Source organism: Brachionichthys hirsutus, chromosome 24 (assembly GCF_040956055.1).
Source record: "Brachionichthys hirsutus isolate HB-005 chromosome 24, CSIRO-AGI_Bhir_v1, whole genome shotgun sequence".
Taxonomy (NCBI): Eukaryota; Metazoa; Chordata; class Actinopteri; order Lophiiformes; family Brachionichthyidae; genus Brachionichthys; species Brachionichthys hirsutus.
The window spans coordinates 2,675,251-2,700,652 of record NC_090920.1 but is presented as its reverse complement, the minus strand read 5'-3'; the positions used below and the strand labels follow the sequence as shown (position 1 = coordinate 2,700,652).

The window sequence follows — 25,402 nt, the reverse complement described above, 5'->3', positions numbered from 1 at the left end:
AAAACAAATCGTGCCCCCCCCCCCCCCACACACACACACGCACACTCTTGCATCCTTAACATAAAAGGGAACGTGAAAAAGAAAGGAATATAAATCGATTTACAACAAAGAATAACTTTATTACCATTGTTTTTTAGTCTGCAACAGAAAATATTTGAAGTGTATCAATTTGCCTGAAAAAAAAAAGGTCCTTAAACTATAATTTATTTGGCTTCGTGTTGGGGGGGGGGGGGGGGGTGATACATTCTCCTCTGGTCTGCAGGAACTTTAAAGTAAAAACATCAATAGCACGATGGAACAAGTGTTCTGGGGCATCGGCTCAAGACGAGCATCCATCCAGGCCCAGCGGCGTTTATAAGTCCACGTGGGAGGGCCCCACCGCGGCCCTGGACCGGAGGGGCGGGGCCCTGTCAGCTGCAGGTGGCGGCTGATGTCGACGGCTTCCTTTCATCCGTGGACCGGGTCTCGGCTGCTCTGGCTCTGGGATGGAAACTAAAATCATCCACTTCATGGTCCACGGGCGGCTGGAGCGCGCCGAGTTTGGAAGCGAGTGCCCTGCGGCAGACGTGAAAGGTGAGTAACCACGTCCGTCACACCTGCTGGTGGTTACTCATCCGCTGTGGACGGGTCCTCAGGCTGGCTCGTTGCCGTCAATAACCTTTGAAGTCGAATCTGTCAGATCTGTTCCAGGCGGCGGCGGAGGCGGAGCCTCACCACATCCTGAAGATGTACGACACCAACGGCAGCCTGGTGAACATCACCCCCCAGCTGGAGGCCAACGGCGAGGACTCGTACTACCGGCTGGAAGCGGTGGCGTCCGACCTAAAGCGTGAGTCACAGCAGCCAGCTGTCCGTCCGTCCGTCCGTCCGTCTGTCCGTCTGTCCCTCCCCCTGAGGTGCAGGATCAAACAACGAGATGAATCTGATTGGTCAGGGGGTTTCCCCGCTGTAGTCTTGAGAGGTGAATGAAAGCATGTTCCTTCTGCGTGTGCAGGAGTGGGGACGCCCCCGGAGTTGGACGACATGGAGCACAGGTGAGTTCCTCCCACCAGGTGACTCGGGGGGGGGGGGCATGCAAATGAGCAGGACTCACGGACGTCTCCGTCCTCAGGCTACACCGTCTGGAGAGGAAAGTGATTGAAGATGTTGGGAGCGTTCCTGAGGTCCTCCGTGAGATGAAGACTCACGTGGAGTCCTTCAAGGAGAAGCTGGAGGTTGGTCTCTGGCCCCGCCTCCAGGAAATGGGGCGTCGCGTCCCGGACAGAAGCTCCGGTCCTTTGTAAAGCCGTCTTCTCTCTGTCAGAGTCTGGAGCACCTGAGCTGGATGGGTCTGTTTAAGACCGACCGAGACCAGCGCCTCGCCGACCCAAAACCACCGACCCAGCAGCCGAGCGTGCCGGACGGACGAGAACAAGTCCACCGGAGGTTCCTGCACATGAGGTGAGCTCGTCTGCAGCTCCTCTCCCTGGTTGTGTTCGTGTGATGTCGTCACGTTGCATCAGAAGCGACCTCAGACGCCGGGTTCGGGTGAGACCGCGGGGAACAGCACTAATTTGTGCTTTCCGTGTTGCCGTAGCTCACTGCAGGTGACGGAGGAAGTGAAAGAGCATCTGAAAACGCCCCTCTTTGATAACTGGTGAGTCGAGACTCTGAAGACGGGTCGTCCCGTCAGCGTTCAGCGTGCCAACGTCATTCTCTTCAATGAGGCGCTTGCACATTTAACTGGGCCGACAACTGATCTCTGTGGGACGCCGCAAGTATCGACCGACAGTTCCTGACTGGCCGTGAAGTACAATCGGGTCCGTCGACAGGCAGTGGGAGGAGGCAGAGATGCTGGTGCTGCTCCAGGTGATGTTCGCTGACCTGGACTTCCTGGCGCTGTTGCACATCGAGCTGGATGTCCTGCAGAACTTCCTGTTTGAGGTCTACTGCCACTACAACAACGTCCCCTTCCACAACTTCAGGCACTGCTTCTGCGTCACTCAGATGGTACGACCCGGACGGGGGGGGGAGTCCGCTCTCTGAGGTGTCACATGGGACACGAGGCTCAAAACCCTCATCGGCAAGGGCAACAACGATAACAGCCTTCAGACGGGTTCCAGAGTCCGAACAAGGAAACAGAAACAGTGTTCATGTTTATTAACATGTTATTACTCATTTATTATTCATTGATTTTAAACTGGAATCCCAAACAACTACCATGCTTTACAAACATAAACACATAGTGAGGATGATGATGATGGCGAGGCTCTGACTTCATCAATCACATTTACAAACGGATGAACTCTTATTGATTAGCAGCAGAATTCTGTAGCACACAAAAAAGAACATTTCATTAAAAAAAACTTTATTATGGTCTTTACTGATAAAGTCCATGCTATGCTACACTCGATGTGCTAGCTGTAGCTTATAGCTAGCTGTAACTGATTGATCAAGGCGGTCTCGCTGCTAGCGTGTAGCACAGTTAGCGAGTGATTGATCAATCCATGGTGAGGCTCAGCTGGCTCCCCTGACTGCACGTCACTGATATATATTGATAATATGATCTGCTCTTCATCCAGTGATCAGTTGCGTAGTGTGACAGAACATCTGTCCGATCCGTTACGAGTGGCCCGGTTCTGCTGCGAGCCCTGAACCTCTGCTCTGGGCCGGTTCCAGATGTATGGCCTGATCTGGCTCACAGACCTCCGCAGTCACTTCCCACCACTGGATCTGTTGGTCATGCTGACCTCGGCTCTGTGCCACGACCTGGACCACCCGGGCTACAGCAACGTCTTCCAGGTGCCCGAACCCGCCGCTCCGTCCAGGTACTGATCCGTTTCCCCATCACTGTCTTCTCCATCGTCCCGCAGATCAACGCCCAGACCCACTTAGCTCGGCGCTACAACAACGTCTCCCCGTTGGAGAACCACCACTGCACCATGGCCTTCGGCATCCTGTCCGAGGTAACCGCATGAAATGTCAGAGTTATTGATCGCTGACAGAAACACGTCCGCGATGTTGGTTCTGCAGCCGGAGCGCAACATCCTGAAGAACCTGAGCGGCGAGCAGTACCGACACATCCGTGCAGGAATGATCAGGTGAGACTCTGACATCACATCCTCCACGCCGGCGACGCCCCCCTCATGCCAACGGTCTCCTCAGGTGCATTCTGGCCACCGACATGGCGAGACACAACGACATCCTCCTCCGGTTCCGCGTCACGCAGCCGATCTTCGACTTCACCAACGAGGAGCACAGAGAAGTGGTGAAGCACCGGACGGCGCCCCGCCTCGTTCACCTCCCACCAGGAAGCAGTAATGCACCTCCTCTTCTTCTGACGCTCCCAGCTAATGAAGATCATGCTGAAGGTGAGCGACATCTCCAACGAGGCGAGGCCCATGGCGGTGGCCGAACCCTGGCTGGACTGTCTGCTGCAGGAGTTCTTCAACCAGGTGTTTTACTTTAGGTGGACCATGGAGCCCTCTTTGTGGAGGGGAGGGGCATGGGTCACCAGGGTTACCGTTGACGTATTGGCTGCTCTTCTGTTGTACAGAGTGACACAGAGAAGCTCCAGGGACTTCCTGTGACCCCCTTCATGGATAGAGACCAGGTGTCTAAACCATCGTCCCAAACCAACTTCATCCAATTTGTCCTCCTGCCACTCTTCACAGAGCTCACCAAGCTGTTCCCCTGTCTGGAGGTAAAGCGCCGCCGCCGCCGCCGCTTCATGACCCGGTCTGAAGAGTTGGTCACACACTAAACCCCAAAAACCGCCCTCATTGTCTCCTAGCAACACATTCTGGTGCCGGTGCAACGAGCTTTGGACTTCTACTCTGACATGGAAAGAGTCACCAAGCAGGAGAAGGAGCAGGAGGAACTCGAACTGCTTTAACATCACCGATGTTTCTAGCAGGGCTGTCCAAGTAGCAGCTCTATCGTCTATGCTAGGTGTATTCTGGGTGTATTTTAGCTGTATCGTCTATGCTAGGTGTATTCTGGGTGTACTTTAGCTGTATCGTCTATGCTAGGTGTATTCTGGGTGTACTTTAGCTGTATCGTCTATGCTAGGTGTATTCTGGGTGTATTTTAGCTGTATCGTCTATGCTAGGTGTATTCTGGGTGTACTTTAGCTGTATCGTCTATACTAGGTGTATTCTGGGTGTACTTTAGCTGTATCGTCTATACTAGGTGTATTCTGGGTGTACTTTAGCTCTATCGTCTATACTAGGTGTATTTTGGGTGTACTTTAGCTCTATCGTCTATACTAGGTGTATTTTGGGTGTATTTTAGCTCTATCGTCTATGCTAGGTGTATTCTGGGTGTACTTTAGCTCTATCGTCTATACTAGGTGTATTTTGGGTGTATTTTAGCTCTATCGTCTATGCTAGGTGTATTCTGGGTGTACTTTAGCTCTATCGTCTATGCTAGGTGTATTTTAGCTGTATCGTCTATGCTAGGTGTATTCTGGGTGTACTTTAGCTGTATCGTCTATGCTAGGTGTATTCTGGGTGTATCTCAGCTCTATCATCTATGCTAGGTGTATTCTGGGTGTACTTTAGCTCTATCGTCTATACTAGGTGTATTTTGGGTGTATTTTAGCTCTATCGTCTATGCTAGGTGTATTTTGGGTGTATTTTAGCTGCATCGTCTATGCTAGGTGTATTTTGGGTGTACTTTAGCTGTATCGTCTATGCTAGGTGTATTCTGGGTGTACTTTAGCTGTATCGTCTATGCTAGGAGCATTCTGGGTGTACTTTAGCTGTATCTTGTGATTGAACTAAACATAAATGGCTGTGAGCTCAATAGTCAGCCCTGAGTGACGCCTGTACATGAAGAATTTTTAACGATAAAGAACACAAACCATCTGAAGGTGAACACAAAGATTTATTTATCAGGTCATTTACAAATGAAGAAAGTGCAAATATTTTTTCCCAACCCAGTAATGCAATTTAACCTCAGTTTACGGTTGTCATGACAACAGACAGGATAAAACTAAAGGTACAGTCACCACAATCTCTTTATGCAGCTTCTGCACAATTGCACAAAACAACAGGAATCACGAGGAACATGAACGTTCCTCTCTCGGAGGCCGAGTTCACATCATCGGCTAAACGGTCTCAAGTCTGACACTTAAGACCGGGTCCTGGATCAGATCCGGGCTGATCAGACCATTTAATCATGTTCTGAGAACACTGGTGATGATGCGAACATGGTACACTATCGGAAACACGTGAAGCAGATCACACAAATTACTTCACTCCCTTGTTATTCTGTACACGACAGCAGCTGATGATGTCATCACCTGATGATGTCATCACCTGACAGGAAGCGGCATCAACACAAACACGTTTATATAAATATGACAGGTTGAGCAGTTTAATGACATGTTTAAAGGAATCATGCTAGTCCCACAGAACCCCGACTGTACCTACGAATCGGCTAAAAGTACAACCCTAGACGTCTACTATGTAAATACATTGACAAAAATATCTAAACATTTCCTATAAGTTATGAAATCTATTTGGCTTTTTGGCGGTTGTTTACTTGTGGATGGTTTCATTGTGTTGTTTGATGTTTGACGTCTTTCTCTGATTGGTTTCATTCATGTGTCTGAAACAGAAACACGTTTCATCACCGGTGCTCAGTGATGATGTCATCTGTCTGACCTCATTCTGATCTGGGCGGGGCATAACGTCAGTCTAGTGGAGGCACTGAACTCATCGTTAAATACTGGATCTGAACACGAACGCTCTGTTCTCACAATAAATAAATAAAGATTTGATGAAGTCTAAAATAACATCTACAAGCCGGCCGGTCCCCTGGGTCCACTAAACTGGTCTGTGATTGGCTGTGGCTGTTTAGTCTGTTGGCAGCAGGAGTAAAGATCATCCCTGATTGGCTGCAGATGTTCAGGCGACGAGTGAAAGGACTGTGACTTGACATTTGGGGCAGCAGTGAGGACTCGGCAGGGACGGGACTCGCCTGTCAGAAAGTGGGCGGGACTTAACGGTAGCGTATTTACGCCATCGGCAGGTCCTCTCTCTCTCTACTAGTTGAACATGATGGACTCCGGGTCCTGGTTCATCATCCGAGCCATGTGGCGCAGGACGTCCTTCTTGGTGATGATGCCAAGGAGACGTCTGAAGACACACAGTCAAGGTCAAAGGTCAGGTCAGACAACGAGCCCATAAAAGCTGAGAACGGTTAGCTTCTCGTCCTTTCTGCCGGCGACCTCCTTACCCGCTCCTGGTCACCAGACACTGGCGGAGGCCGAGCTTGCGGAAAATGTCCACGACCGTCTCCATGGGCGTGTGGTCGGTGACGGTGAAGGGGCTGAGGTTGAGGATCCGCCGCAGCTTCAGCGGCTGGGGGTCGCTGGCCGGCAGCTGCGGCGCGTCTTCGGTGAAGTAGACCGCCGAGCTGCTCACCACGCCATCCTGCTTCTGGCGGGCGTTTTCTGGAGGGACAGAGGCGTCCACTAAAACACAACCAGCCCCGGAAAGGACGGAACAAACCGCAGGCGCCAACTTACTGATGGCCACGGTGAGGTCCCGGCGCTGAACGAAGCCTATCAGCCTCTCCGACTCCCTGGAGACGACCACCGGGAAGCCGTTGTAGTCGGTGTCTTTGATGAGCGCCTCCACGTCCTCCACGGTGGTGGCGTCCTGGGTGAGGACGGCCAGCGGGGGGTCGCTCCTGCGAGGCCGCATCACGTCGGTGGCGAGGGTGCGGTGGGTGAACTCGTCCCGGACGTCCAGGTAGGGGTAACCGTTGAGCTGGATGTGAGACTCGTAGATGCCCTCCTTCCCGAAGGCGTCCGCCACCCACTTGCTGGTGACGGCGGCGGCCATCAGGGGGACAATGTACTCCAAACCGCCGGTCAGCTCGAACATGATGACCACCAAGGAGACGGTCATCCTGGTCACGCCCCCTAAACATGTGTGTCGTCGGGGAAATCTGTTTTAGGCAACCGATCAATGAACACGGACTCGAACCCGGTCGATCTCGTGACCCACCCAGACAGGCGGCCGCTCCCACCATGGCGTAGAGTCCGGGCGTGACGCAGTCGGCGCCGGGCCGGCACCAGTTCTTGAAGATGATCCAGTCGTGGTGGTGGTAAGCCATCTGCTCCACGGCGATGCCAACGATCCGGCCGGCGATGGCGCCGACCGCCATGCTGGGAATGAAGAGGCCGGACGGGATCTGGAAAGGAAGCAGCGACCAATCAATGCCTGAGCCGACGACGACGTCAGCGTGAAGCAGCGTTTCCCAAATGGGGGGGCGCGGTGCCAGGGGGGGGCGCCGTATAACCCTGCGAGGAGCCGGTGTACTAGATTAAAGTGCAATTGCACATCCACGACAGTAGGTGGCAGTGGCGCTTTCATTGTCAGAGTGTGCGCAGAAAGGTGAACGCTTGTTTTTTTTTACCGCGCACAGCAAAGAGCGGGAGTTCTGACGAGCAGCGAACGAACGGACCCCCCAAAGAGACGCCGTGGAGGCGGAGCCAGACGGAGGGAACGGGACAACCAGCGGCCCGTCTCCGTCCTCCTCACACTCACCTTCATGCCGAAGGTGAAGACGGTGATAACGATCTTGAAGGCGAGGGCGAGGGCGAGCTGCCACAGGGCGCCGTAGACCCCGGGGCCCGCCGGGCGGTCCGGGATGTCGTCCACCGGCCGGCTCGCGTTGGAGTTGTTGATATAATCGCAGAGCTGCGACGACTCCAGGGCGCCGCAGTCGTTGAAGAGCTCGGAGATCAGCTCGCTGGTGCTGCGGCGGGTGTACGGGTTGGGGTACGCCAGAACCGCGGTGATGCCGGTCACGGCGATCACCTCCAGGACCGGGTACCGCCCCAGCCGGGTGGTCTTCCGCCGCCGGCACCAAGCGATGTTGGCACGAATAAAGAGCGTCCCCCAGAGGCCGCCGAACACGCCCAGCAGGATGAAGGGGACCAGCTCCGCCATGTACCACGGCGTGTGGTACTCCACGTAGAACAGAACCAGGCGGCTGTTGCCAAACGGGTTGATGGAGCGGAGCGTGAAGGCAGCGACCAGGGCGGCGAAGAACGAACGCCACAGAGTCTTCAGAGGGAAGTAGTAGCTGACCTGCAGGACACACGACGCGGATTCACACGAGGAAGGGGGACGCCGGCCGGACCTCCTCCAGAACCGCCCCACGAGGACACATCCCGGGAGAACAAACCTCCTCCAGGCTGAACAGAACCCCTCCGATGGGGGCGCCAAACGCCACCGACACCCCGGCCGCCGCCGCCGCAGACAGCACCTGAAAGGTGAGCGGTCGTCACGGAAACGTCAGCATGTCAGGAATCATGAGCATTTAGCAAATTTACGATGTTTAAAAAAGCAGAGTACCAGGTCCAGTCTCGGTTCCAGGTCTAGTCTCGGGTTCCAGGTCTAGTCTCGGTACCAGGTCTAGTCTCGGGTTCCAGGTCTAGTCTCGGGTTCCAGGTCTAGACTCGGTTCCAGGTCTAGACTCGGTTCCAGGTCTAGTCTCGGTACCAGGTCTAGTCTCGGTACCAGGTCTAGTCTCGGTACCAGGTCTAGTGTCGGTTCCAGGTGTAGTCTCGGTACCAGGTCTGGTTTATTGTGGTCCTGGCCTCAGTGGTTTTTCGATGGAAGCTGCTCAGGTGTGTGTTGACCTCTCACCTCTCGGCGCTTGCCTTCGTTCTTGCTGTACTTGGAGAAGATGCTGCAGAAGAGGTTTCCACAGCAACAGGCCACGTGGACCAGAGGCCCCTCCTTCCCCAGGCTGAGCCCTGATGACACGGCCAGAACCAGGGTGACCGTCTTGATGAGCAGGGTCCATTTCCCCAGGTAGCCCCGGATGATGAAGCCACTGAGGATGGTCTTGATCTGAGTAAAGTAATCAGATTACTTTCTGGAGACGGCGTCACACAGACTGGCGTTCGGCGCCGCCTCACCTCAGGGATTCCTGAACCACAGGCATACGGAGCAAAGACCCGAACCAGCGACACGGCCAGGAAGGAGAACAGCAGCGCCCAGAGGACGTACAGGAAGTAGTTCAACAGGTACACGCCCCCTCCCTGCAGGAAGGGCATCAAACAAACACCCACCCGGGTTCTGGTTCAAACCCTCGAAGGTCAGAACCCAAACGGATCAGAACCACGCCCGGCGCGCCTGACCTCGCTGTGGCCCGTCACCAGCTCCGCCCACTTCTGCCACTGCGGACACTTGTCCCGGTCGTCGAAGGTCGTCTCGTTGGACGTCCAGCAGCACTGCTCGCGGCTGTACCAGAAGGCAGACAGACACACGCCCTCCTTCAGGTCCGTCATCCAGTCCACCGCCAGGTCGATGACCCCGGCCAGCGTCCCTGAGAGAGCAGGTCCAGACAAGGGCTTCAAAGGCGGGTCGGGGGCCTGGTCGCCGTGGTGACCCGGGGCCGGGGCACTGACCTGAGAGCAGACCGATGAGCAGCATCACCACCCATCCCGACCACGCGTCCAGAAGGCTCTTGATCAGCTCCCAGATGGACTCTCTGCTCTTACTGGCAATCTGATGGACAAAAGGAAGACGAGCGTTCAGGTGGCGTCTGTCCTCGTCTCCGTCTGGGGGGGGGGGTCTCACCTTGCGGTGGCGGTCCGTGTCCCGGGATTTCTCCCTCAGCCAGTCGATGGTGTGGAAGTCCTCGTAGGTGCCCACGTCGGGAAACGGCTCGTCCAGGAAGTCCATCAAGTTTCCTGCTCCGTTGATTTCCTCTGCGGGCGTCATGCCGCCGAGTCCTGCAGGGGGCAGCACCACCCGTGAACCTCACACACCTGCACCTGTCCACGGCACTGTCTGTTATAACCTTTATTTTTGTTGTTATTACTATTTACTACACTACAAAGGAAACATCGTAACTCATTCTATCTAGTCGGAACATGATGTTTACGTCATCCACGTATGACGTCACGCTGTGTAGACCGTTCATAGCACCACGTCTGTGCTATGACCTGTATATTCATTCATCCCGGATGAGCCTGTAGGTCATTAACTACTCCGGTTCGGCGCTAACCTGCATGTTGTTAACCTGGTTAACCCGTCTCTAACCTACTGACACGCAGCGTCACTGATTAGCTGCGCTGCAGATAACGGTACTCGGGGCTAGCTGCGTCCGCTAGCATTAGCATCGGCTCCGGCAGCTGCTAATGCTAGCGGGATAAAGCCGCCTTTTACCTTCGCCGGCCTCCATGTTCAGCTCCGTTCTCACTTCCGTGGGTTCCGAATCGGTTCTTCTGAGTTAATGACTTATTTAATGCGGACTTCGTTGTTCATATTAGCGGTGACAAGCGTTCAAAACAGCCATCAAAAGCTCCTTCCCACAATGCACCTGCATCAAAGGCCAGTGTCGCGAGATTTCCACGAGCTCACGTTGTGGCTCAAAGATCATCTATTGGACAGAGGACACTGCTTGAAATACAATTCAACCTTGATTAGTACGAAAATAACGAAGACAAAATAAATCCTGAGCAGTTCGCCATTAAGAAAACTTTAAACAATGGAATTTATTTATGACAAAAAACTTTGGATATTCTCCAACATTAAAGTGTAAAATGTACAAGGAAAGAACTAAATTTAAGTAAATGCTGATCAAACTTCTTTCAACGTGTGCATGTTGTTCTGTCTGGTGGTGTAGGAATGCAGACGTGATGCTCCGCCCCCTCCACCTCGCTGCGCCCTTATTGGCTGTAGTTCTTTCATGAACCTTTATGTGCCCTGCAGGAGAGAGGCCGGCCCACTTTGTGAGTTTTGTGTGACCGGTTAAAGTCCAAAGACCCACAAGCAGAGCGTCCCTGCGGCTCCTCTCCTTCCAGACCAGACAGCTGCCTGAGATGGAGGACAAGAAGAAGGCCGTCCTCTTCAACTTCTGGGGGGTCGTTGTCCCCCGCAGACAGGATGTCTTCCACCAGTTCGAGGAGCTACACCACCTGCCGAGGTAAGGCCACATGTCGGCACTGTCAAAGGTCACCTGCGTGGTTTGCTGTGCTCGGTGCAGAAAAGGTCAAAGGTTGCTGAGACCACCTGGAGGGGGGGGAGGTCTCGGCCTGCTTCTACCTGAAGCAGCGACAGGTGTCACATGACATCCAGGCGATCACACTGCTGCATTCTTTCAACCCGCTGGTTGCTAATCTGATGGCCACGCCCCCTAACGACATTCAGAAAGAGCTGCAGGTGTGATGAACAGGTGAGTTGTTGTGTCTGTTGTTCTTAGCGGTTTCCTGTCTAGCGTGACGTCCCCAGAGGACAGCGCCATGAGCCGGGCAGAGAGGGGGGAGGTGACGCTTTCTCAGGTGAGCCGGTTTCTGGAAGGGAATGCCCACATGACCCGCCTCACCTGCCCGCCTCACCTCCACCCTCCGTTTGTGTAGCTGATACCAGCATTCCAGGAGGAGTGCGTGAAGGAGGCCCAGTTAAGGGCCGTGATGCTGCCTTCTGATTGGTCAGTCACAATCCTGATGGATGAGCTCAGAGAGGCGATGATGAATGTCCATCCAGGCGTGTTGAAGACGGTCAACGTCCTGCGTCACAACGGTACGTCAGACCCAAAGACGGTCCCTCAGACCCGATCGGGGACCTGAGTCTGTCCTCCATTCCATCAGGGTTACTGACGACGGTCCTGGCCAATCGCTGGATAGATGACAGCGGGCGTGGACAACGAGGTCCGGCCCACATCCTCTCTGTCCTGGGAAACCAGTTTGACCTGGTCCTTCAGTCCTGTAGCTCGGGTCACAAAGTCCCCGAGTCGTCCCTGTTCAGCTCTGCTCTGAAGCACCTTGGAGTGACATCAAAACAGGTAACACACAGGTGACTGCAGGTAACACACATGTGACTGCAGGCAACACGCAGGTGGCTGCAGGTAACACACAGGTGACTGCAGGTAACACACAGGCGGCTGCAGGTAACACACAGGCGGCTGCAGGCAACACACAGGCGGCTGCAGGTAACACGCGGGTGGCTGCAGGTAACACACATGTGACTGCAGGTAACACGCAGGTGGCTGCAGGTAACACACATGTGACTGCAGGCAACACGCAGGTGGCTGCAGGTAACACACAGGCGGCTGCAGGTAACACGCAGGCGGCTGCAGGTAACACACAGGTGGCTGCAGGTAACACACGGGCGGCTGCATGCAACACATGTGACTGCAGGTAACACGCAGGTGACTGCAGGTGACTGCAGGTAACACGCAGGTGGCTGCAGGCAACACGCAGGTGACTGCAGGTAACACACAGGTGTGGTCTTCATTTCAGGCTCTCTGGTTGGATGCTGATGAGGAAGGTGTGAAGGCAGCAGAGGGGGCGGGGATTAAGGCCATCCTGGTGAAAGATGTAGGCGGAGCTCTGAGCAGACTGAGCAGCTTTACTGGAGTCCAGGTAAGAACGAGGAGGAGGAGGAGGAGGAGGAGGAGGAAAGAGGTGCTTCCCCTTTACTGTGTGTGTGTGTGTTAGGCTGTTGGACCAGACAGTCCTCCTCCCTCCTGCAGCCCTGATAAAGTCTCTCATGGATACGTCTCCATCAGGGTAAGAACCGGAAACTGGAGTCGCATGATTCTGGACCTGGAAGAGGACTGACAATGATCCCTGTGTGTGTGTGTGTGTGTGTGTGTGTGTGTGTGTGTGTGCACGCTCCAGCCCGGTGTGAGGACTCACTATGTGGACATGGGCTCAGGTCCACCGGTTCTGCTGTGTCACGGCTTCCCTGAGAGCTGGTTCTCCTGGAGATACCAGGTAACGGGTCCAGAACCTCTAGCCCACCTTCCTGCAGGGTCCAGCAACACCTGGTTCTTCCAGAACCGCTGAAGCAGCTTGACGGTAGCGATGGTGCGTTCTGTCTCCGGCAGATCCCTGCTTTGGCAGCTGCAGGGTTCCGGGTCCTGGCTCTGGACATGAAGGGCTATGGGGAGTCCACAGCGCCCCCAGGTGGGTGGACTCAGCTGGCTCTGGTTCTGTTGGGACAATCTGAAGGTTCTGTTTGATGCTTTGCTTTTCACCTGACAGACATCGAGGAATATTCCGCAGAGCAGCTCTGCAAGGTAAGAACTCCCAACCAATACCTGAACGCTCCACCGCTAGCTACCCATCTGGCTCATCGCCACGGTGACCTCACTGTTGATGATGTCATCAAGAACCTTCATGAAGTAAGCGGCTATTTCTGTTTCAGGATCTGATCATTTTCATGGACAAGATGGTGAGTAGTTCTCCAGAGCATCGTCTGAATTCAAAGGTAAAAAATACACCTGCCGGAGCAGAGTCGGGTAAAGAATACACCCGCAGGAGCAGAGTCGGGTAAAAAATACACCCGCAGGAGCAGAGCCGGGTAAAAAATGCACCCGCCGGAGCAGAGTCGGGTAAAAAATACACCCGCCGGAGCAGAGTCGGGTAAAAAATACACCCGCAGGAGCAGAGTCGGGTAAAAAATACACCCGCCGGAGCAGAGTCGGGTAATAAAAATACACCCGCCGGAGCAGAGTCGGGTAAAAAATACACCCGCCGGAGCAGAGTCGGGTAATAAAAATACACCCGCCGGAGCAGAGTCGGGTAAAAAATACACCCGCCGGAGCAGAGTCGGGTAATAAAAATACACCCGCCGGAGCAGAGTCGGGTACAAAAATACACCCGCCGGAGCAGTCGGGTACAAAAATACACCCGCCGGAGCAGAGTCGGGTAAAAAATGCACCCGCCGGAGCAGAGTCGGGTAAAAAATACACCCGCAGGGGCAGAGTCGGGTAAAAAATGCACCCGCCGGAGCAGAGTCGGGTAAAGAATACACCCGCAGGAGCAGAGTCGGGTAAAAAATACACCCGCCGGAGCAGAGTCGGGTAAAAAATACACCCGCCGGAGCAGAGTCGGGTAATAAAAATACACCCGCCGGAGCAGAGTCGGGTAAAAAATACACCCGCCGGAGCAGAGTCGGGTAATAAAAATACACCCGCCGGAGCAGAGTCGGGTAAAAAATACACCCGCCGGAGCAGAGTCGGGTAATAAAAATACACCCGCCGGAGCAGAGTCGGGTACAAAAATACACCCGCCGGAGCAGTCGGGTACAAAAATACACCCGCCGGAGCAGAGTCGGGTACAAAAATACACCCGCCGGAGCAGTCGGGTACAAAAATACACCCGCCGGAGCAGAGTCGGGTAATAAAAATACACCCGCCGGAGCAGAGTCGGGTAAAAAATACACCTGCGGGAGCCCTCAGGTGAACGCCAGCTGAGTACCTACGTCTTGTACCTTCCCAGATGATCCCCCGGGTCACGCTGGTGGGTCATGACTGGGGCGGCTTCCTGGTGTGGAACGTGGCTCAGGTGTACCCAGAGAGAGTCAGGTGCCTCACCCGCTCCGACACGTTACCTCCCACCTGGAACTGAATCCCGTGTTAAGTTGCTTTCCCCTGTGCCTGAAGGGCCGTGGCGTCGCTGAACACGCCCCTGTTCAGAGCCGATCCGGCGGGTTCTGCTGCACAGGCGCTCCGGTCCATTCCCGTGTTCGACTACCAGAACTACTTCCAGAAGCCCGTAGGTCTGCACGAAGCATGACAACACAGTCATGGGGTTAGGGTAAACTTTAGCCTAGCTTAGCATACGGACTGGAGCAGAGGGCTAGCGGGGCAAACAGGAAGTGAGGCCCTCGGGTGTGCCGTTTGTGTGCTTCAGGGTGTGGCCGAGGCCGAGCTGCAGAAAGACCTGGACAGAACCTTCAAGATCTTCTTTTACAGCAGCGCCGAAGAAGTGAGGAGGCACGCGCACACACACGCGCACACACACACGCACACACACATCAACCCTCACCACCGTCTCCGGTTTCCTCTCAGGGGACGCGTCCTCCTCTGAAGACGGCAGGCGTCTGTGCTCGAGGTGAGACATCAGAACTTCCTGTCCGGTGTCCGGCGCCAGCTGACGTCTCCCGTGTTCCAGGTGGACTGTTTGTGGATCTGCCGGAGGAGATTCCCCGGAGCTCCATCCTGACGGAGGCGGACCTGCGGTACTACGTCAGCCGGTACCAAGAGCAAGGCTTCAGGTCCGACCGGGTTTCTGGTTCCGCCATTACGTCAGGTGACCTAATACCAAGCAATAGTGCGAGATGAGAACATGGCTCCAGAACCTGGATCACACTGGTACCCCTGGTAGTAAGTTCTGCCACACATGGGGCTGTGTTCAGGCTCTACACCAGGTTCTGAATCTGGACTGAGGGTCCTGTCAGCTGCCAGAACCTGGCCCAATAAGATCTGTCAGACAGAACAGCACTGGAGACAGACCTGTAAAACGGAACCCACCTTGCCGTCTGCTCCGCAGGAGGCCGTTGAACTGGTACCGTAACGGCGAGCCCAACTTCAGATGGAGAAGTTCTTTCCACAGCAGAAAGGTTGGTCGTCACATCTGGTTGGTTCTGATCCGGTTCAGGAAAGCCCGAGACGAACCCAGGTGTCCGTCTGACGGTCTTTGTCTGTTGCCAGCTGCTCATGCCTGCACTGATGGTGACGGCGGGTCGAGACCCGGTTCTGCTGCCAGCCTTCTCCAAGGGGATGGAGGACTTGGTGAGAACCAGAACCAAGAGCGTGTCCGTCGATCACTACACGTGATTGGTGGCTGAGCTGATGGCTCATCCATTACAGATCCCGAACCTGAGCAGGAGACACATCGAGGACTGTGGACACTGGACCCAGATGGAAAGACCCACTGAGACCAACAACATCCTGGTCGCCTGGCTTCAGGAGACACACCGGAGGCAGGACCACACTGCTGAGGCCCCCCGACTGTGATGGACGGAGGAAGGACAGAGGAGGTACAGAGGAAGGATGGTAGAGGAACGGAAGGACAGTAGAGGGACGGAGGAGGGACAGAGGAATGATGGCAGAGGAACAGGGGAAGGACAGGGGAGGGATGGAGGAGGGACTGAGAAAGGACAGAGGAAGGAAGGAAAGAGGAACAGGGGAAGGACAGAAGGAAGGAAAGAGGAAGGATAGATGAAGGGCAGAGGAGGGACTGAGAAAGGACAGAGGAAGAACGGAGGAGGAACAGAGGAAGGACGGAGGGACAGAGGACTGCTGATGAGACGAGAACCTGTCGACTTGTGAAAAAGTTTGACCTCATGTCAATAAAAGACAAATAAATGTTTCATTGAATTATTTTTCCAAAGTTAAGACGAAACCAAAAGTTTGAACCTGATTTGAATCCGACCAAACATTTGTGTGAACAGCGCCCTCAGCTGGACGGAGGCCTGAACAGGCAGCAGCAGGAAAGACGAAGACGTCGAAATGTGTTTTACGTGAAACAACTTAATCTGAAAAGCACGGGAACGTTTGACCCGACCGATGAGTCAGCGGTTCCTTCCACGTCCTAAAAGGAAAGATGGTGCTAACGTGCTAACGTGCTAACATGACATCACACAAAACGCCTTGGCGTGAACAACATTCAATGCTCAGAAACGAATCTGGAACGTCGCTTTAATCATCCAAACACAAACGACACTATTTACAGAAAACACAAATATACAGAGGACAGCGAAACGCCGTCTGATTGGTCAGTTCTAGAATGAGGACACTTCAAACGGAAGCTTAGCGGAGCCAGTCCAGTTCAACCAAGACGCTGGAGCAGGACTGATGACGTTTGGGGTCCCGCAAGTCAACGGGGTCAAGAAAGACCTGCTGACGGACTTGAATCCGGGGCGGCCCGGGTAGAACCAGGTCCGACGGCGCCGCGGCTTCATTTGCTGATGACGCTCCCACCGACGCATTTGTGCTTCTTCAGATTAGCCAACCGGGTGAAACTCTTCTCACAGACACCACAGCTAAATGGTTTCTCCCCAGTATGCACAATCAGGTGTCTTTTCAGAGTTCTCCTTTCTCCAAACTCTTTCCCACACTCTGAACAGCTGAACGGTTTCTCCCCGGTATGAATAGCCAAGTGTCTTTTCAGAGTTCTCCTCTCTCCAAATCGGTTCCCACACACGGAACAAATAAATGGTTTAACCCCCGCGTGGACGTTCAAGTGCCGTTTCAGCGTCCTCCTTGCACCAAACACTTTACCGCACACTGAACAACTGAATGGTTTCTCCCCAGAATGAACGTTCAGGTGTCGCTTAAGCGTCCCACTGTCACGGAATCCTTTGCCACATATGGTACAACTGAAAGGTTTCTCCCCGGTGTGCGTCCTCGTGTGTTTCGACAAGTTGTGTCTCAGACTAAAACTGGCTTTGCAAACGGAGCAGCTGAAAGGTTTCTCTCCCGTGTGAACTCGCAAGTGCGCCGTGAGATTCGAGCGCTGAGCGAAGCGCTTGCTGCAGTGAGGGCAACTGAAGGGTTTCTCTCCGGTGTGGATTCTCGTGTGCTGCTCCATTTCCGTCTTCCGAGCGAATCCTTTACCGCAGACCGAACACATGAAGGGTTTCTCCCCCGTGTGAACCCTCATGTGTCTCACGACCTCGACGTTAAACTGAAACGTCTTCTGACACACCGAGCAGCTGAAGCGTTTGCCTTCGATGTGAAGTCTCGTGTGAGTCGTGAAGGACTTTTTCCTCGAGTACGTTTTACCACAAACTGAACAGGTGAAGACTTTCACTGCCGGTCCAGCGCTCCAGTCCGTGTCTCCGTCGTTGGACATGGGGCTTAAACCCGGCGGAGGCATCCTGGCCCCCCAGTCCCCACTGTCCTCAGTCGCAGGCTCAGAGGACGGAGACGCCTCATCTTCAGCATCTGCCTCAAAATTACTATCTGGATTCAAGTCCCCGTCTGATTCTGATCCTCCACTGTCCCCTCCATCAGACTCTTTCTTCCTGTCCTCGGCCTGATGAAGCTGTGAGGACTGAGGCTCCTCTTCATCGTCTTCCTCATCCTTCACAGAGACGGGACTGAACGTGAACTGGGTGATTTCATCCTCCTCCGGTCCTTGGAGCCGCTCTTCCTCCGGACCGGTCCAGAGGTCCTCCTGTTCCTCTTTAATGTCTGGCAGCTCAGGTGGGGGGTCCGGATCCAGGTCCAGACTGGGGCTCCGGTCCTGCTGGTGAGGAGGAACTTCTTCTGGACCGGGCGACAGCAGCTGGACGTCTGTGGACAATGAGAGACAGACTGCTTTGAGACAACCCCCTGATCAGAGCACAAGTTTAAATGAGGAGCAACTCGAAAATAAAGGAGGAAAATTATTCTCCTGTCCTTTTCCACATACGTCCAAACTGAAGACCAGCTTTAAAGAGTAACCTGCTCTGGAAACATGTCCCAGCTGAGGACAGAACGGAAGGACGGACACGATCTGGGTCGTCATGGGCGACAGCCAAGCCGTTACCTTCCGAGTGACGCCTCAGGTGATCCAGTGAGACGCTCCTCTGCTCGGGGCAGCCGTCCCCGTCTGGTTCTGGTCCTCCATCAGACGCTTTCTTCCGGTCCTCGGACTGAGGCTCCTCTTCATCGTCTTCCTCATCCTTCACAGAGACAGGACTGAACGTGAACTGGGTGATTTCATCCTCCTCCAGTCCTTGGAGCCGTTCTTCCTCCGGACCGGTCCAGAGGTCCTCCTGTTCCTCTTTAATGTCTGGCAGCTCTGGTGGGGGGTCCTGGTCCAGGTCCAGACTGGGGCTCCGGTCCTGCTGGTGAGCAGGAACCTCTTCTGGAGCGGGAGACAGCAGCTGGACGTCTGTGGACAATGAGAAACAGACCGCTTTTAGAGGACGGATGACATTACTGAAAAGGGAAGGTTGGACCTGCACCGTCCCACGGATCGGAACCGCGTGACGGTGCAGCTGTTAGCATAGCTCGGTAGCTTCCGGGTCAGAATCATTAAGCGAACCAACCTGGTCCGGGTGAGCCCACGCGAGGCTTGCAAACAGCGTCCGGTCGTCTCCGGGACATCGGGATCACCGGCGGCGGCAGCGGTTCCTCCGGTTCAGAGCGTTTGTGACGTCCGCCTGTTTCCAGCGAAGAAGCTAAGCTAGCTTCGCTAGCTTCGTGGGACAGCAGGGGACGAGTCGCCCGGTGGAGCGACGAAGACGTCATCTAATCAGACAGATTGATTAGGACATGTCCTTCTGTCTCCGAGGGAAGCTGTCTCTACTGAGGCAAACCGTGAGGCCGAACTCCGTCCGTTTCCGGTCGGTGTACCGCGATAAGTCCGGTTAGCATCCTCGGTTAGCATCCCCGGTTAGCAGGAGAGCAGACTGGGCTTAAGCGTTCACTCGAAATCAAACCAGTTCATCCAAACACGCAGGTTATGGCGGATCAGTCGATATCGATCCGGAGATCGGAACGACACAGACAGCTAGCATGCTAGCCGCCGGAAGCAGCAAATTCTTCTTCTACCCCATGACGCACTAGCGCCACCTTCTGTTCCGGGGTGGCTCAGACGATCAGCGTCAAGACAACTAAATCAATAACTGAGCACTTTATCTTAGGGAGCTACATTAGCTTCAGTGAAAATTTACGGCTGTTTTATTTAGTGACGTATCACGTGACCAAGAAAATTCACAGGCGAATGTTAGGTTGGAGAAAATCCGGTCGTTTTTCAAAATAAAACACCTTTTAGACGCTAATAATTTATACAACGGAAATTGTATAAATTACTTATTCTTTCTGTGCGGCCCGGTAACAAATGCCTCACGGACCGGTACCGGGCCGAGGCCCGGTGGTTGGGGGCCACTGATCAGAAGGATCAAAGGGCGAATTGCCCCCATCAATGAGTCCAATATCACAAAAACTACCGGGATCTGCTTTCCAGCCTGAAGTCGCCCGAACCAGAGCAGGTTGGTCCCCCCACTGGAAACCCGGGGAAGCCGGTCCACTGAGTACCACTGGTTCAGAATCAAGTCCAGTCCAAGCATTGATTATGAGTGTCATAGTAGGACGTTGATTGATAAGGCCACTATGGGACGCACCAGACGTCAAACTGGGTCAGGACACGGGATGATAGTTACCTCACTGGTTCCGTCTGGGGCTGCAGAACTTCTTTGTGAATCCTCATTACTGATGGGATTTCAGTGGACCCTGTTAGCAGCAGAACATCGAAGACACGTCTTCCTCCTGAGGAACATGAGACGAAGACGATGAAGAGGAGCCTCAGTCCTCACAGCTTCATCAGGCTGAGGACAGGAAGAAATAGACTGATGGAGGGGACAGTGGAGGACCAGATCCAGACAGGGACTTGAATCCAGATAGTCATGAGGCGCCTCCGTCCTCTGAACCTGTGACTGAGGACAGTGGGGACTGGGAGGCCAGGATTCCTCCGCCATGTTAAAGCCCCATGTCCAACGGTGGAGACACGGACTGGAGCGCTGGACCAGCAGTGAAAGTCTTCACCCATTCGGTTTGTGGTAAAACGTACAACTGGAAGAACTCGTTGACGACTCGCATGTGACTTCACACCGACGGGAAACGTTTCAGCTGCTCAGTGAGTCAGAAGACGTTTCAACGGAGACGAGATGTGGACAGACACGCGAGGACCCGCACGGGGGGGGGGGGAGAAACCCTTCTGTTGTTCCGTCTGCGGGTTGAGAGTCAGCCAAAGCTCCATTCTTCAGCTGCTCTGTCTGCCACGCCCGCTTCAGTTTCAGAACACATGAGGAAGCATTCAGGGGAGAAACCCTTCAGCTGTTCTGTCTGTGGGGCAAGATTCACCCAAATGTCTGAAATGCTCTCAGGTGTGCCGTTTGCTTCTGATGATGTCATCCAGCATGGAGGCAGTAAAACCTGTGTGTCTATCTAAATGTGTGTGTGTGTGTGTGTGTGTTGAGTCAACGCCATCAGTGCACGCCGGTCTCACATCTGCAGCAAAGGACAGGAAGACTATGAACACATTCCACTCGGGTTTAGAAGTGGAGCTTGATGTTCAGCCAATCAGAGAACAGATAGCTTCCTGCTTCTGGTTGTGCAAGCTTGAGTTACCAATCAATAAACAAAGTGTTTCCTCCAAGTTCCTTTTTAAGGTTTAAGATCAAATCAGTAACACGAGCTTCAACTAGTCCAGTTCTCGGAGAGGCTCTGGAACCGTGTTCCTTTCAGCCGTCACCTGGCTCTGAAGAGAACCGGAAAAGGGAATCTCCGCCACCACTTCCTGGTTGCTGTTGGTCAGTCTCTGATAGAATCTTTGCCATGACTGCACCGTCTTCCTGGACCAGATCCACAAGCCAGTCGAGATGCCCACCATCATGGTCATCAGGTACTTGATCCTGAACACAGTGAAGGAGAAAGCCGTTGGCACCAAGTCTCCGCCTGGACACGGCACATTGAGTGGCTCGCAGGTCTGCATGCGCCACGCCCTGTCCCACTGTGGCCGGAGCGCCTGCTCGTAGAGGTAGCATGCGACGACGGCCGCGGTGGACGCCGTGTACAAAAGGCTGAACGTTGCGATTCGCACCACAAACTTCTCCAGCCGGTCTGTTCTGGTGCCGACTTGTTTCAGGACCGTACGAACGTGGAACACCGACACAAAACCAGCCAACAAGAAGGAGGTACCAATGAAGAGATACACCAACAGTGGTGCCAGGACAAAGCCCCAGAGGGCGTCCAAGTTGTAGACCCCTACATAGCAGACGCCGAGGACCACGTCCCCCTCCACCTGGCCTGTAAAAAGGACGCTGAGGGTTTGAACTGCTGGCACTGCCCACGCTGCCAGGTGACAGTACTGCGTGTTGGCCTCCATCGCCTCTCGACTCCATTTCATCCCAGCAGACAGAAACCAGGTAAGTGATAGGACCACCCACCAGGTGGCGCTGGCCATACCGAAGAAGTAGAGGATCATGAATAGAATGGTGCAACCTTCTTTTTGGGTGCCTTGGGCCACCATTTTGTAGCCCTCCTCAGTGAACTTCTCGACACAAGCAACACTGTCCTCTGAAAGGAAGCCGGTGACATGGGCTCCTGCTACCATGAAGGAACAACCTGACAGGAAAACGATCGGTTTCTCCGGGTATCTGAACCGTCTCCTGTCCAACAGGTACGTGAGCACCGTGAAGAGAGTGCTCCCGCAGCACAGAGCCGACCAGATCCCGACCCAGCGACGGCCAAGCTTTAACTCCTCCTCGTGGAAATACATCAGTCCATTGGGCTTGGACACCTCACAGGGGGCACCGCAGTCTTTCACTGCCAGGAAGTGGTAGTTGAGGTAGGTAGGTACCTGGAGCTGTAGGGGGCAGGAGAACGGCTGGTCGGTCTGAGTTACAGGTTCCAACAGGCTGAGAACAGAGTTGGACGTGGGCTTGTCTACATCGGTTGTGTCCTGTCCCACACAGATGTCTCCTGCACCGTGGACTGGAAAGTCTTCGCAGTGCAACCTGTCTGGCCACTGGAAGCCAAACTTATTCATGAGCGGCTTACATCCCCGTCGCGCTCGCTCACAGAGCGACCTGCAGGGTGGGATGGCCTGCTCCAGAACCGTACAAACCGGCGCATACAAGGAACACAGGAAGAACTTCAGCTCCACGGAGCACTGGACTTGAACCAGAGGGTAGAACTGGTGGACCTCCAGTCCAGCTTCCTCCTGATTGGCGTGTCCCAGCAGGTTGGGCATGATGGTCTTGTTGTAGGCAATGTCAGTGCAAAGCGGTATGGAGATGGGCTGGCAGAAACCACGGTCCCGGATGGACATCCCCGTCTCGTACTGACCGGTTCCGGACTGGAAGAGGACCAAAGTGCAGCCCATGATCCAAGCCCACCTCCAGGTTCTTGCTGCTGCCATGGCAGAGGACACAAACTCTGTCCAGCTGCAGAAGAGAAGAGGCCGGCAGCGTTGGTCCACCAGCCTGACAGGACGTGGAGGTTTATCAACTTCAGTCCTGCAACTCTCAAAGCCTGAAAACTCTGGCGTGAAGAAGGGTTCTGAAATAACGGAATGAAATAATATAGAAACCAAGGAATCGCTTACCCGCCACTCGAGAGACGCTGAAAGAAGTCTGCTTTATGTCCGCCGTTCCTCCAACGCTCGACCAATCAAGGTCCACGCTGGGCTGGTTTCCAGGCACCCCCCGCCGTTGAACGCCATTATCCAGGAAGGGGTGCCCTGAAACTCGCACCCCTCTCTCCTCCAATGAAATGACCTGTTTACTTGTTTATGTCGCTGATGGTAGGTCGAAGTGAAAGGGGCGTGGCCGAAGTCCCCGCAGTAAACAAGTCTGTTTAAAGTCCGCATAATTCATTGTCATTCACTGATTAACTCCACCGTACTCATGTTTTAATTATCACGAAGACGCCAAGTTGACATATAATGTAAAGCAGTTCTCTTTGTGTCCGAGCGAGTTCTTTGAATTGTTGTCGTTGACTTTGAGGCAGACGGGCTTCTACTTACAGAAGAAATTAACCATTTTAATTGTATTTATACTTCATATTTATATCTACAGCTAACCTGTCACAGCTCAGCAGGTTAATTTCCAGATAACTTGAACTGGACAAGGCAGCTGCGGGATAAATTAGCATTAGCAGGGGAGCTGGGAAGCTAGCTGCTAGCCCTGCTCGGTCGGCAGCGACAAGAGACGAACAGTCTGGAGGAAGTTCCGAACTTTGAAAGGGAAAAGGAACAAAAGTTTTTTGGTTTAAAATAACATCAGTGGGATTCTTCAGGGGCAGAAATCAAAGGCTGCGCTGCACTTTGATTTCTTCCCATTTGTTGACTTGTCGTGAATAAATTTCATCAAACGACAATCAGACGTCCGTCAACTCAAAATTAATATTCAGACACCTCCACATCAAACTTCACATGCGACTGTCCTGTCAATCAAAGCAATCAAATACATTTATTAATGAGTGTTTGTCTTCAAACATTGTTTGAAGCCACCAAAACAGAAACAGAAAAACAACAGTACATCTGCGAAATTAGCAAGAGTTGAAAAGGAAGTGATGCTGCATTCAGAAGTGAAATAAAAGAGCTGAAGTTCACAGCCGTAGATGAAAGGAAAGGAAATATCAAGGACAAGGACGAGCCAACAAGTCACCAACCTGACCCAAGATGACCAGGATGCTCAAAGGCTTGGACACTGCTGCTCAAGTCTGTAGTCCTTGAATCGTTCCGAGATGGTCCCTGAGATCAACCTGACCTGATTCACCAAGTTCCCCTCGGGGATCAATAAAGGACTGATTCTGACAATCCCAGTTTCACCTAGTTTTTTTATTAAATACTTTTCACAGACCAGAAGAAAACCCCACAGTCAGAAGTTCTTGATCACCTCGATGGACCCGTTTGGACGTTGTGGAGCAGCGGTTCTGCTTAGCCTGACAAAGTGTATGTCCATGTCACACTCCACTGGTTCACCCGAACTCCTTCATCTGGGTCACGATAGACCACGATAGTCTGCCTTTCATGGACACCACCAGGTAGTCCTGATGGACCGTCTCTTGGACACAGACTCTTGAATGGTTTACCAAAGGCAAAAACTATTCATTGACCCAAGACTCAAATTTAAAATGCATAAAAAGTATCTGAACTCTAAATCTCTTTGGACCAAATGAAAATGAAGCCAAATGAAAGAGGCAGAAAGTGCACATGTTCAAAGCCTGCTCACGGTGTCCCATCAGGTTCTGCTTGTCAGTTCTGCATGGTTCTGATGTAAACTTTGAACCTCGTCTGACCGACAACTTCAGTTCTACTCAGACAGAACCACAAAACTGCTGCATTAGAAAATGCTGCAGTCGGTCTTGTCATTGACGTTCCCGCTACATCCTTTCCTTTCTCTTGGGTCTTTGGAGTCTTCGCCCACGCCTGTTGCTGCTGGTTGCTGTGCTTCCTCCTCGGCAGCCTCTTCACAGCTGTCCACATCTCCAGCTGGCGGTTCGTCCAGACCCTCGGCACTCCACCGGGTCTTCCTATCGATCTGTCCAGGATCAGCATTGCTACCTTCTTGTACGCCTATCAGTGCCGATTCCGGAGCAGACACCATTTCCATTCTATCTGCAGCCTTTTCTTTGAGCCTTCTGACATTTGAACTTTGAGTGTTTGTCATAACTTGATGCCTTTTGAGGCGCCTCTCAACCATTTCCTCCATGCACACAAGGCAGTTAGTGTCCGGTTCGCTTTGTTGAGCCACAACTGGACTTCTTGAGGAGTCTAACAAAGCCCCATCTGGCCCAGACACCACGATTTTGGTCTTCGCTGGTTCAACAAGGTAAGATTCAACAAAAACGAATTCCCTCGAGCAGCTCATCGCCGCTGGATCGCTCCGACTGTCAAAGGACTGTTCTTCGGTGGACGATTCACTGCGTTGGTTAAATGGTACCTCTGAGGTATGTTTTGTTGCCTTTTTGTCACTGCCGGTTGGACGATGTTGAGGTTCGAATCCAGAACCTCCAGCAGGGCTCAGCTCCATCCTCTCTGGGGTTTTGTGTCCTTCCGATGAATCCTTCAGGTCCCAAGCTGCAGTGAGTTCACCTGCCGTCGTTTGCTGGGTGGACTCTTGGTTCGTCATCTCGTGTTGATCTGAAGAACTTTCTGCCA

The 25,402-nt window shown here is 53.5% G+C and overlaps 5 protein-coding genes across 5 annotated transcripts; 2 read left to right on the top strand and 3 right to left on the bottom strand.

Annotated features, from left to right (window-relative positions):
• Positions 1–485: 485 nt before the first annotated feature.
• On the top strand, positions 486–3,874 carry LOC137912283 (high affinity cGMP-specific 3',5'-cyclic phosphodiesterase 9A-like). The gene is made up of 14 exons (XM_068756632.1): positions 486–573; positions 680–829; positions 995–1,034; positions 1,112–1,214; positions 1,304–1,440; positions 1,577–1,636; positions 1,812–1,989; positions 2,659–2,781; positions 2,853–2,945; positions 3,013–3,080; positions 3,145–3,247; positions 3,330–3,434; positions 3,536–3,682; positions 3,773–3,874. The coding sequence occupies exons 1-14, from the start codon at positions 486–488 to the stop codon at positions 3,872–3,874; spliced, it is 1,497 nt and encodes a 498-aa protein (XP_068612733.1).
• A 979-nt stretch (positions 3,875–4,853) lies between these two features.
• clcn4 (chloride channel, voltage-sensitive 4) lies at positions 4,854–10,316 on the bottom strand. The gene is made up of 12 exons (XM_068756315.1): positions 10,179–10,316; positions 9,588–9,742; positions 9,416–9,515; positions 9,146–9,333; positions 8,924–9,046; positions 8,649–8,855; positions 8,185–8,265; positions 7,542–8,087; positions 6,999–7,185; positions 6,515–6,913; positions 6,223–6,439; positions 4,854–6,122 (listed from the first exon to the last, which is right to left on the bottom strand). The coding sequence occupies exons 1-12, from the start codon at positions 10,192–10,194 to the stop codon at positions 6,032–6,034; spliced, it is 2,310 nt and encodes a 769-aa protein (XP_068612416.1). The 5' UTR covers positions 10,195–10,316; the 3' UTR covers positions 4,854–6,031.
• Positions 10,317–10,834: 518 nt separating this feature from the next.
• Positions 10,835–15,759, top strand: ephx2 (epoxide hydrolase 2, cytoplasmic). Its single transcript, XM_068756317.1, has 18 exons — positions 10,835–10,938; positions 11,215–11,293; positions 11,372–11,534; positions 11,603–11,796; positions 12,254–12,376; positions 12,452–12,523; positions 12,635–12,730; positions 12,844–12,922; positions 13,001–13,035; positions 13,164–13,190; positions 14,240–14,325; positions 14,404–14,515; positions 14,654–14,728; positions 14,812–14,854; positions 14,915–15,017; positions 15,293–15,362; positions 15,454–15,534; positions 15,613–15,759. The coding sequence occupies exons 1-18, from the start codon at positions 10,835–10,837 to the stop codon at positions 15,757–15,759; spliced, it is 1,689 nt and encodes a 562-aa protein (XP_068612418.1).
• An 868-nt stretch (positions 15,760–16,627) lies between these two features.
• On the bottom strand, positions 16,628–17,422 carry LOC137911974 (gastrula zinc finger protein XlCGF57.1-like). Its single transcript, XM_068756319.1, has one exon. The coding sequence runs from the start codon at positions 17,405–17,407 to the stop codon at positions 16,703–16,705; it is 705 nt and encodes a 234-aa protein (XP_068612420.1). The 5' UTR covers positions 17,408–17,422; the 3' UTR covers positions 16,628–16,702.
• A 3,516-nt stretch (positions 17,423–20,938) lies between these two features.
• Positions 20,939–22,621, bottom strand: LOC137912282 (frizzled-7-A-like). Its single transcript, XM_068756631.1, has one exon. It carries the CDS (start codon positions 22,619–22,621, stop codon positions 20,939–20,941), a length of 1,683 nt encoding a protein of 560 aa, XP_068612732.1.
• Positions 22,622–25,402: the final 2,781 nt, after the last annotated feature.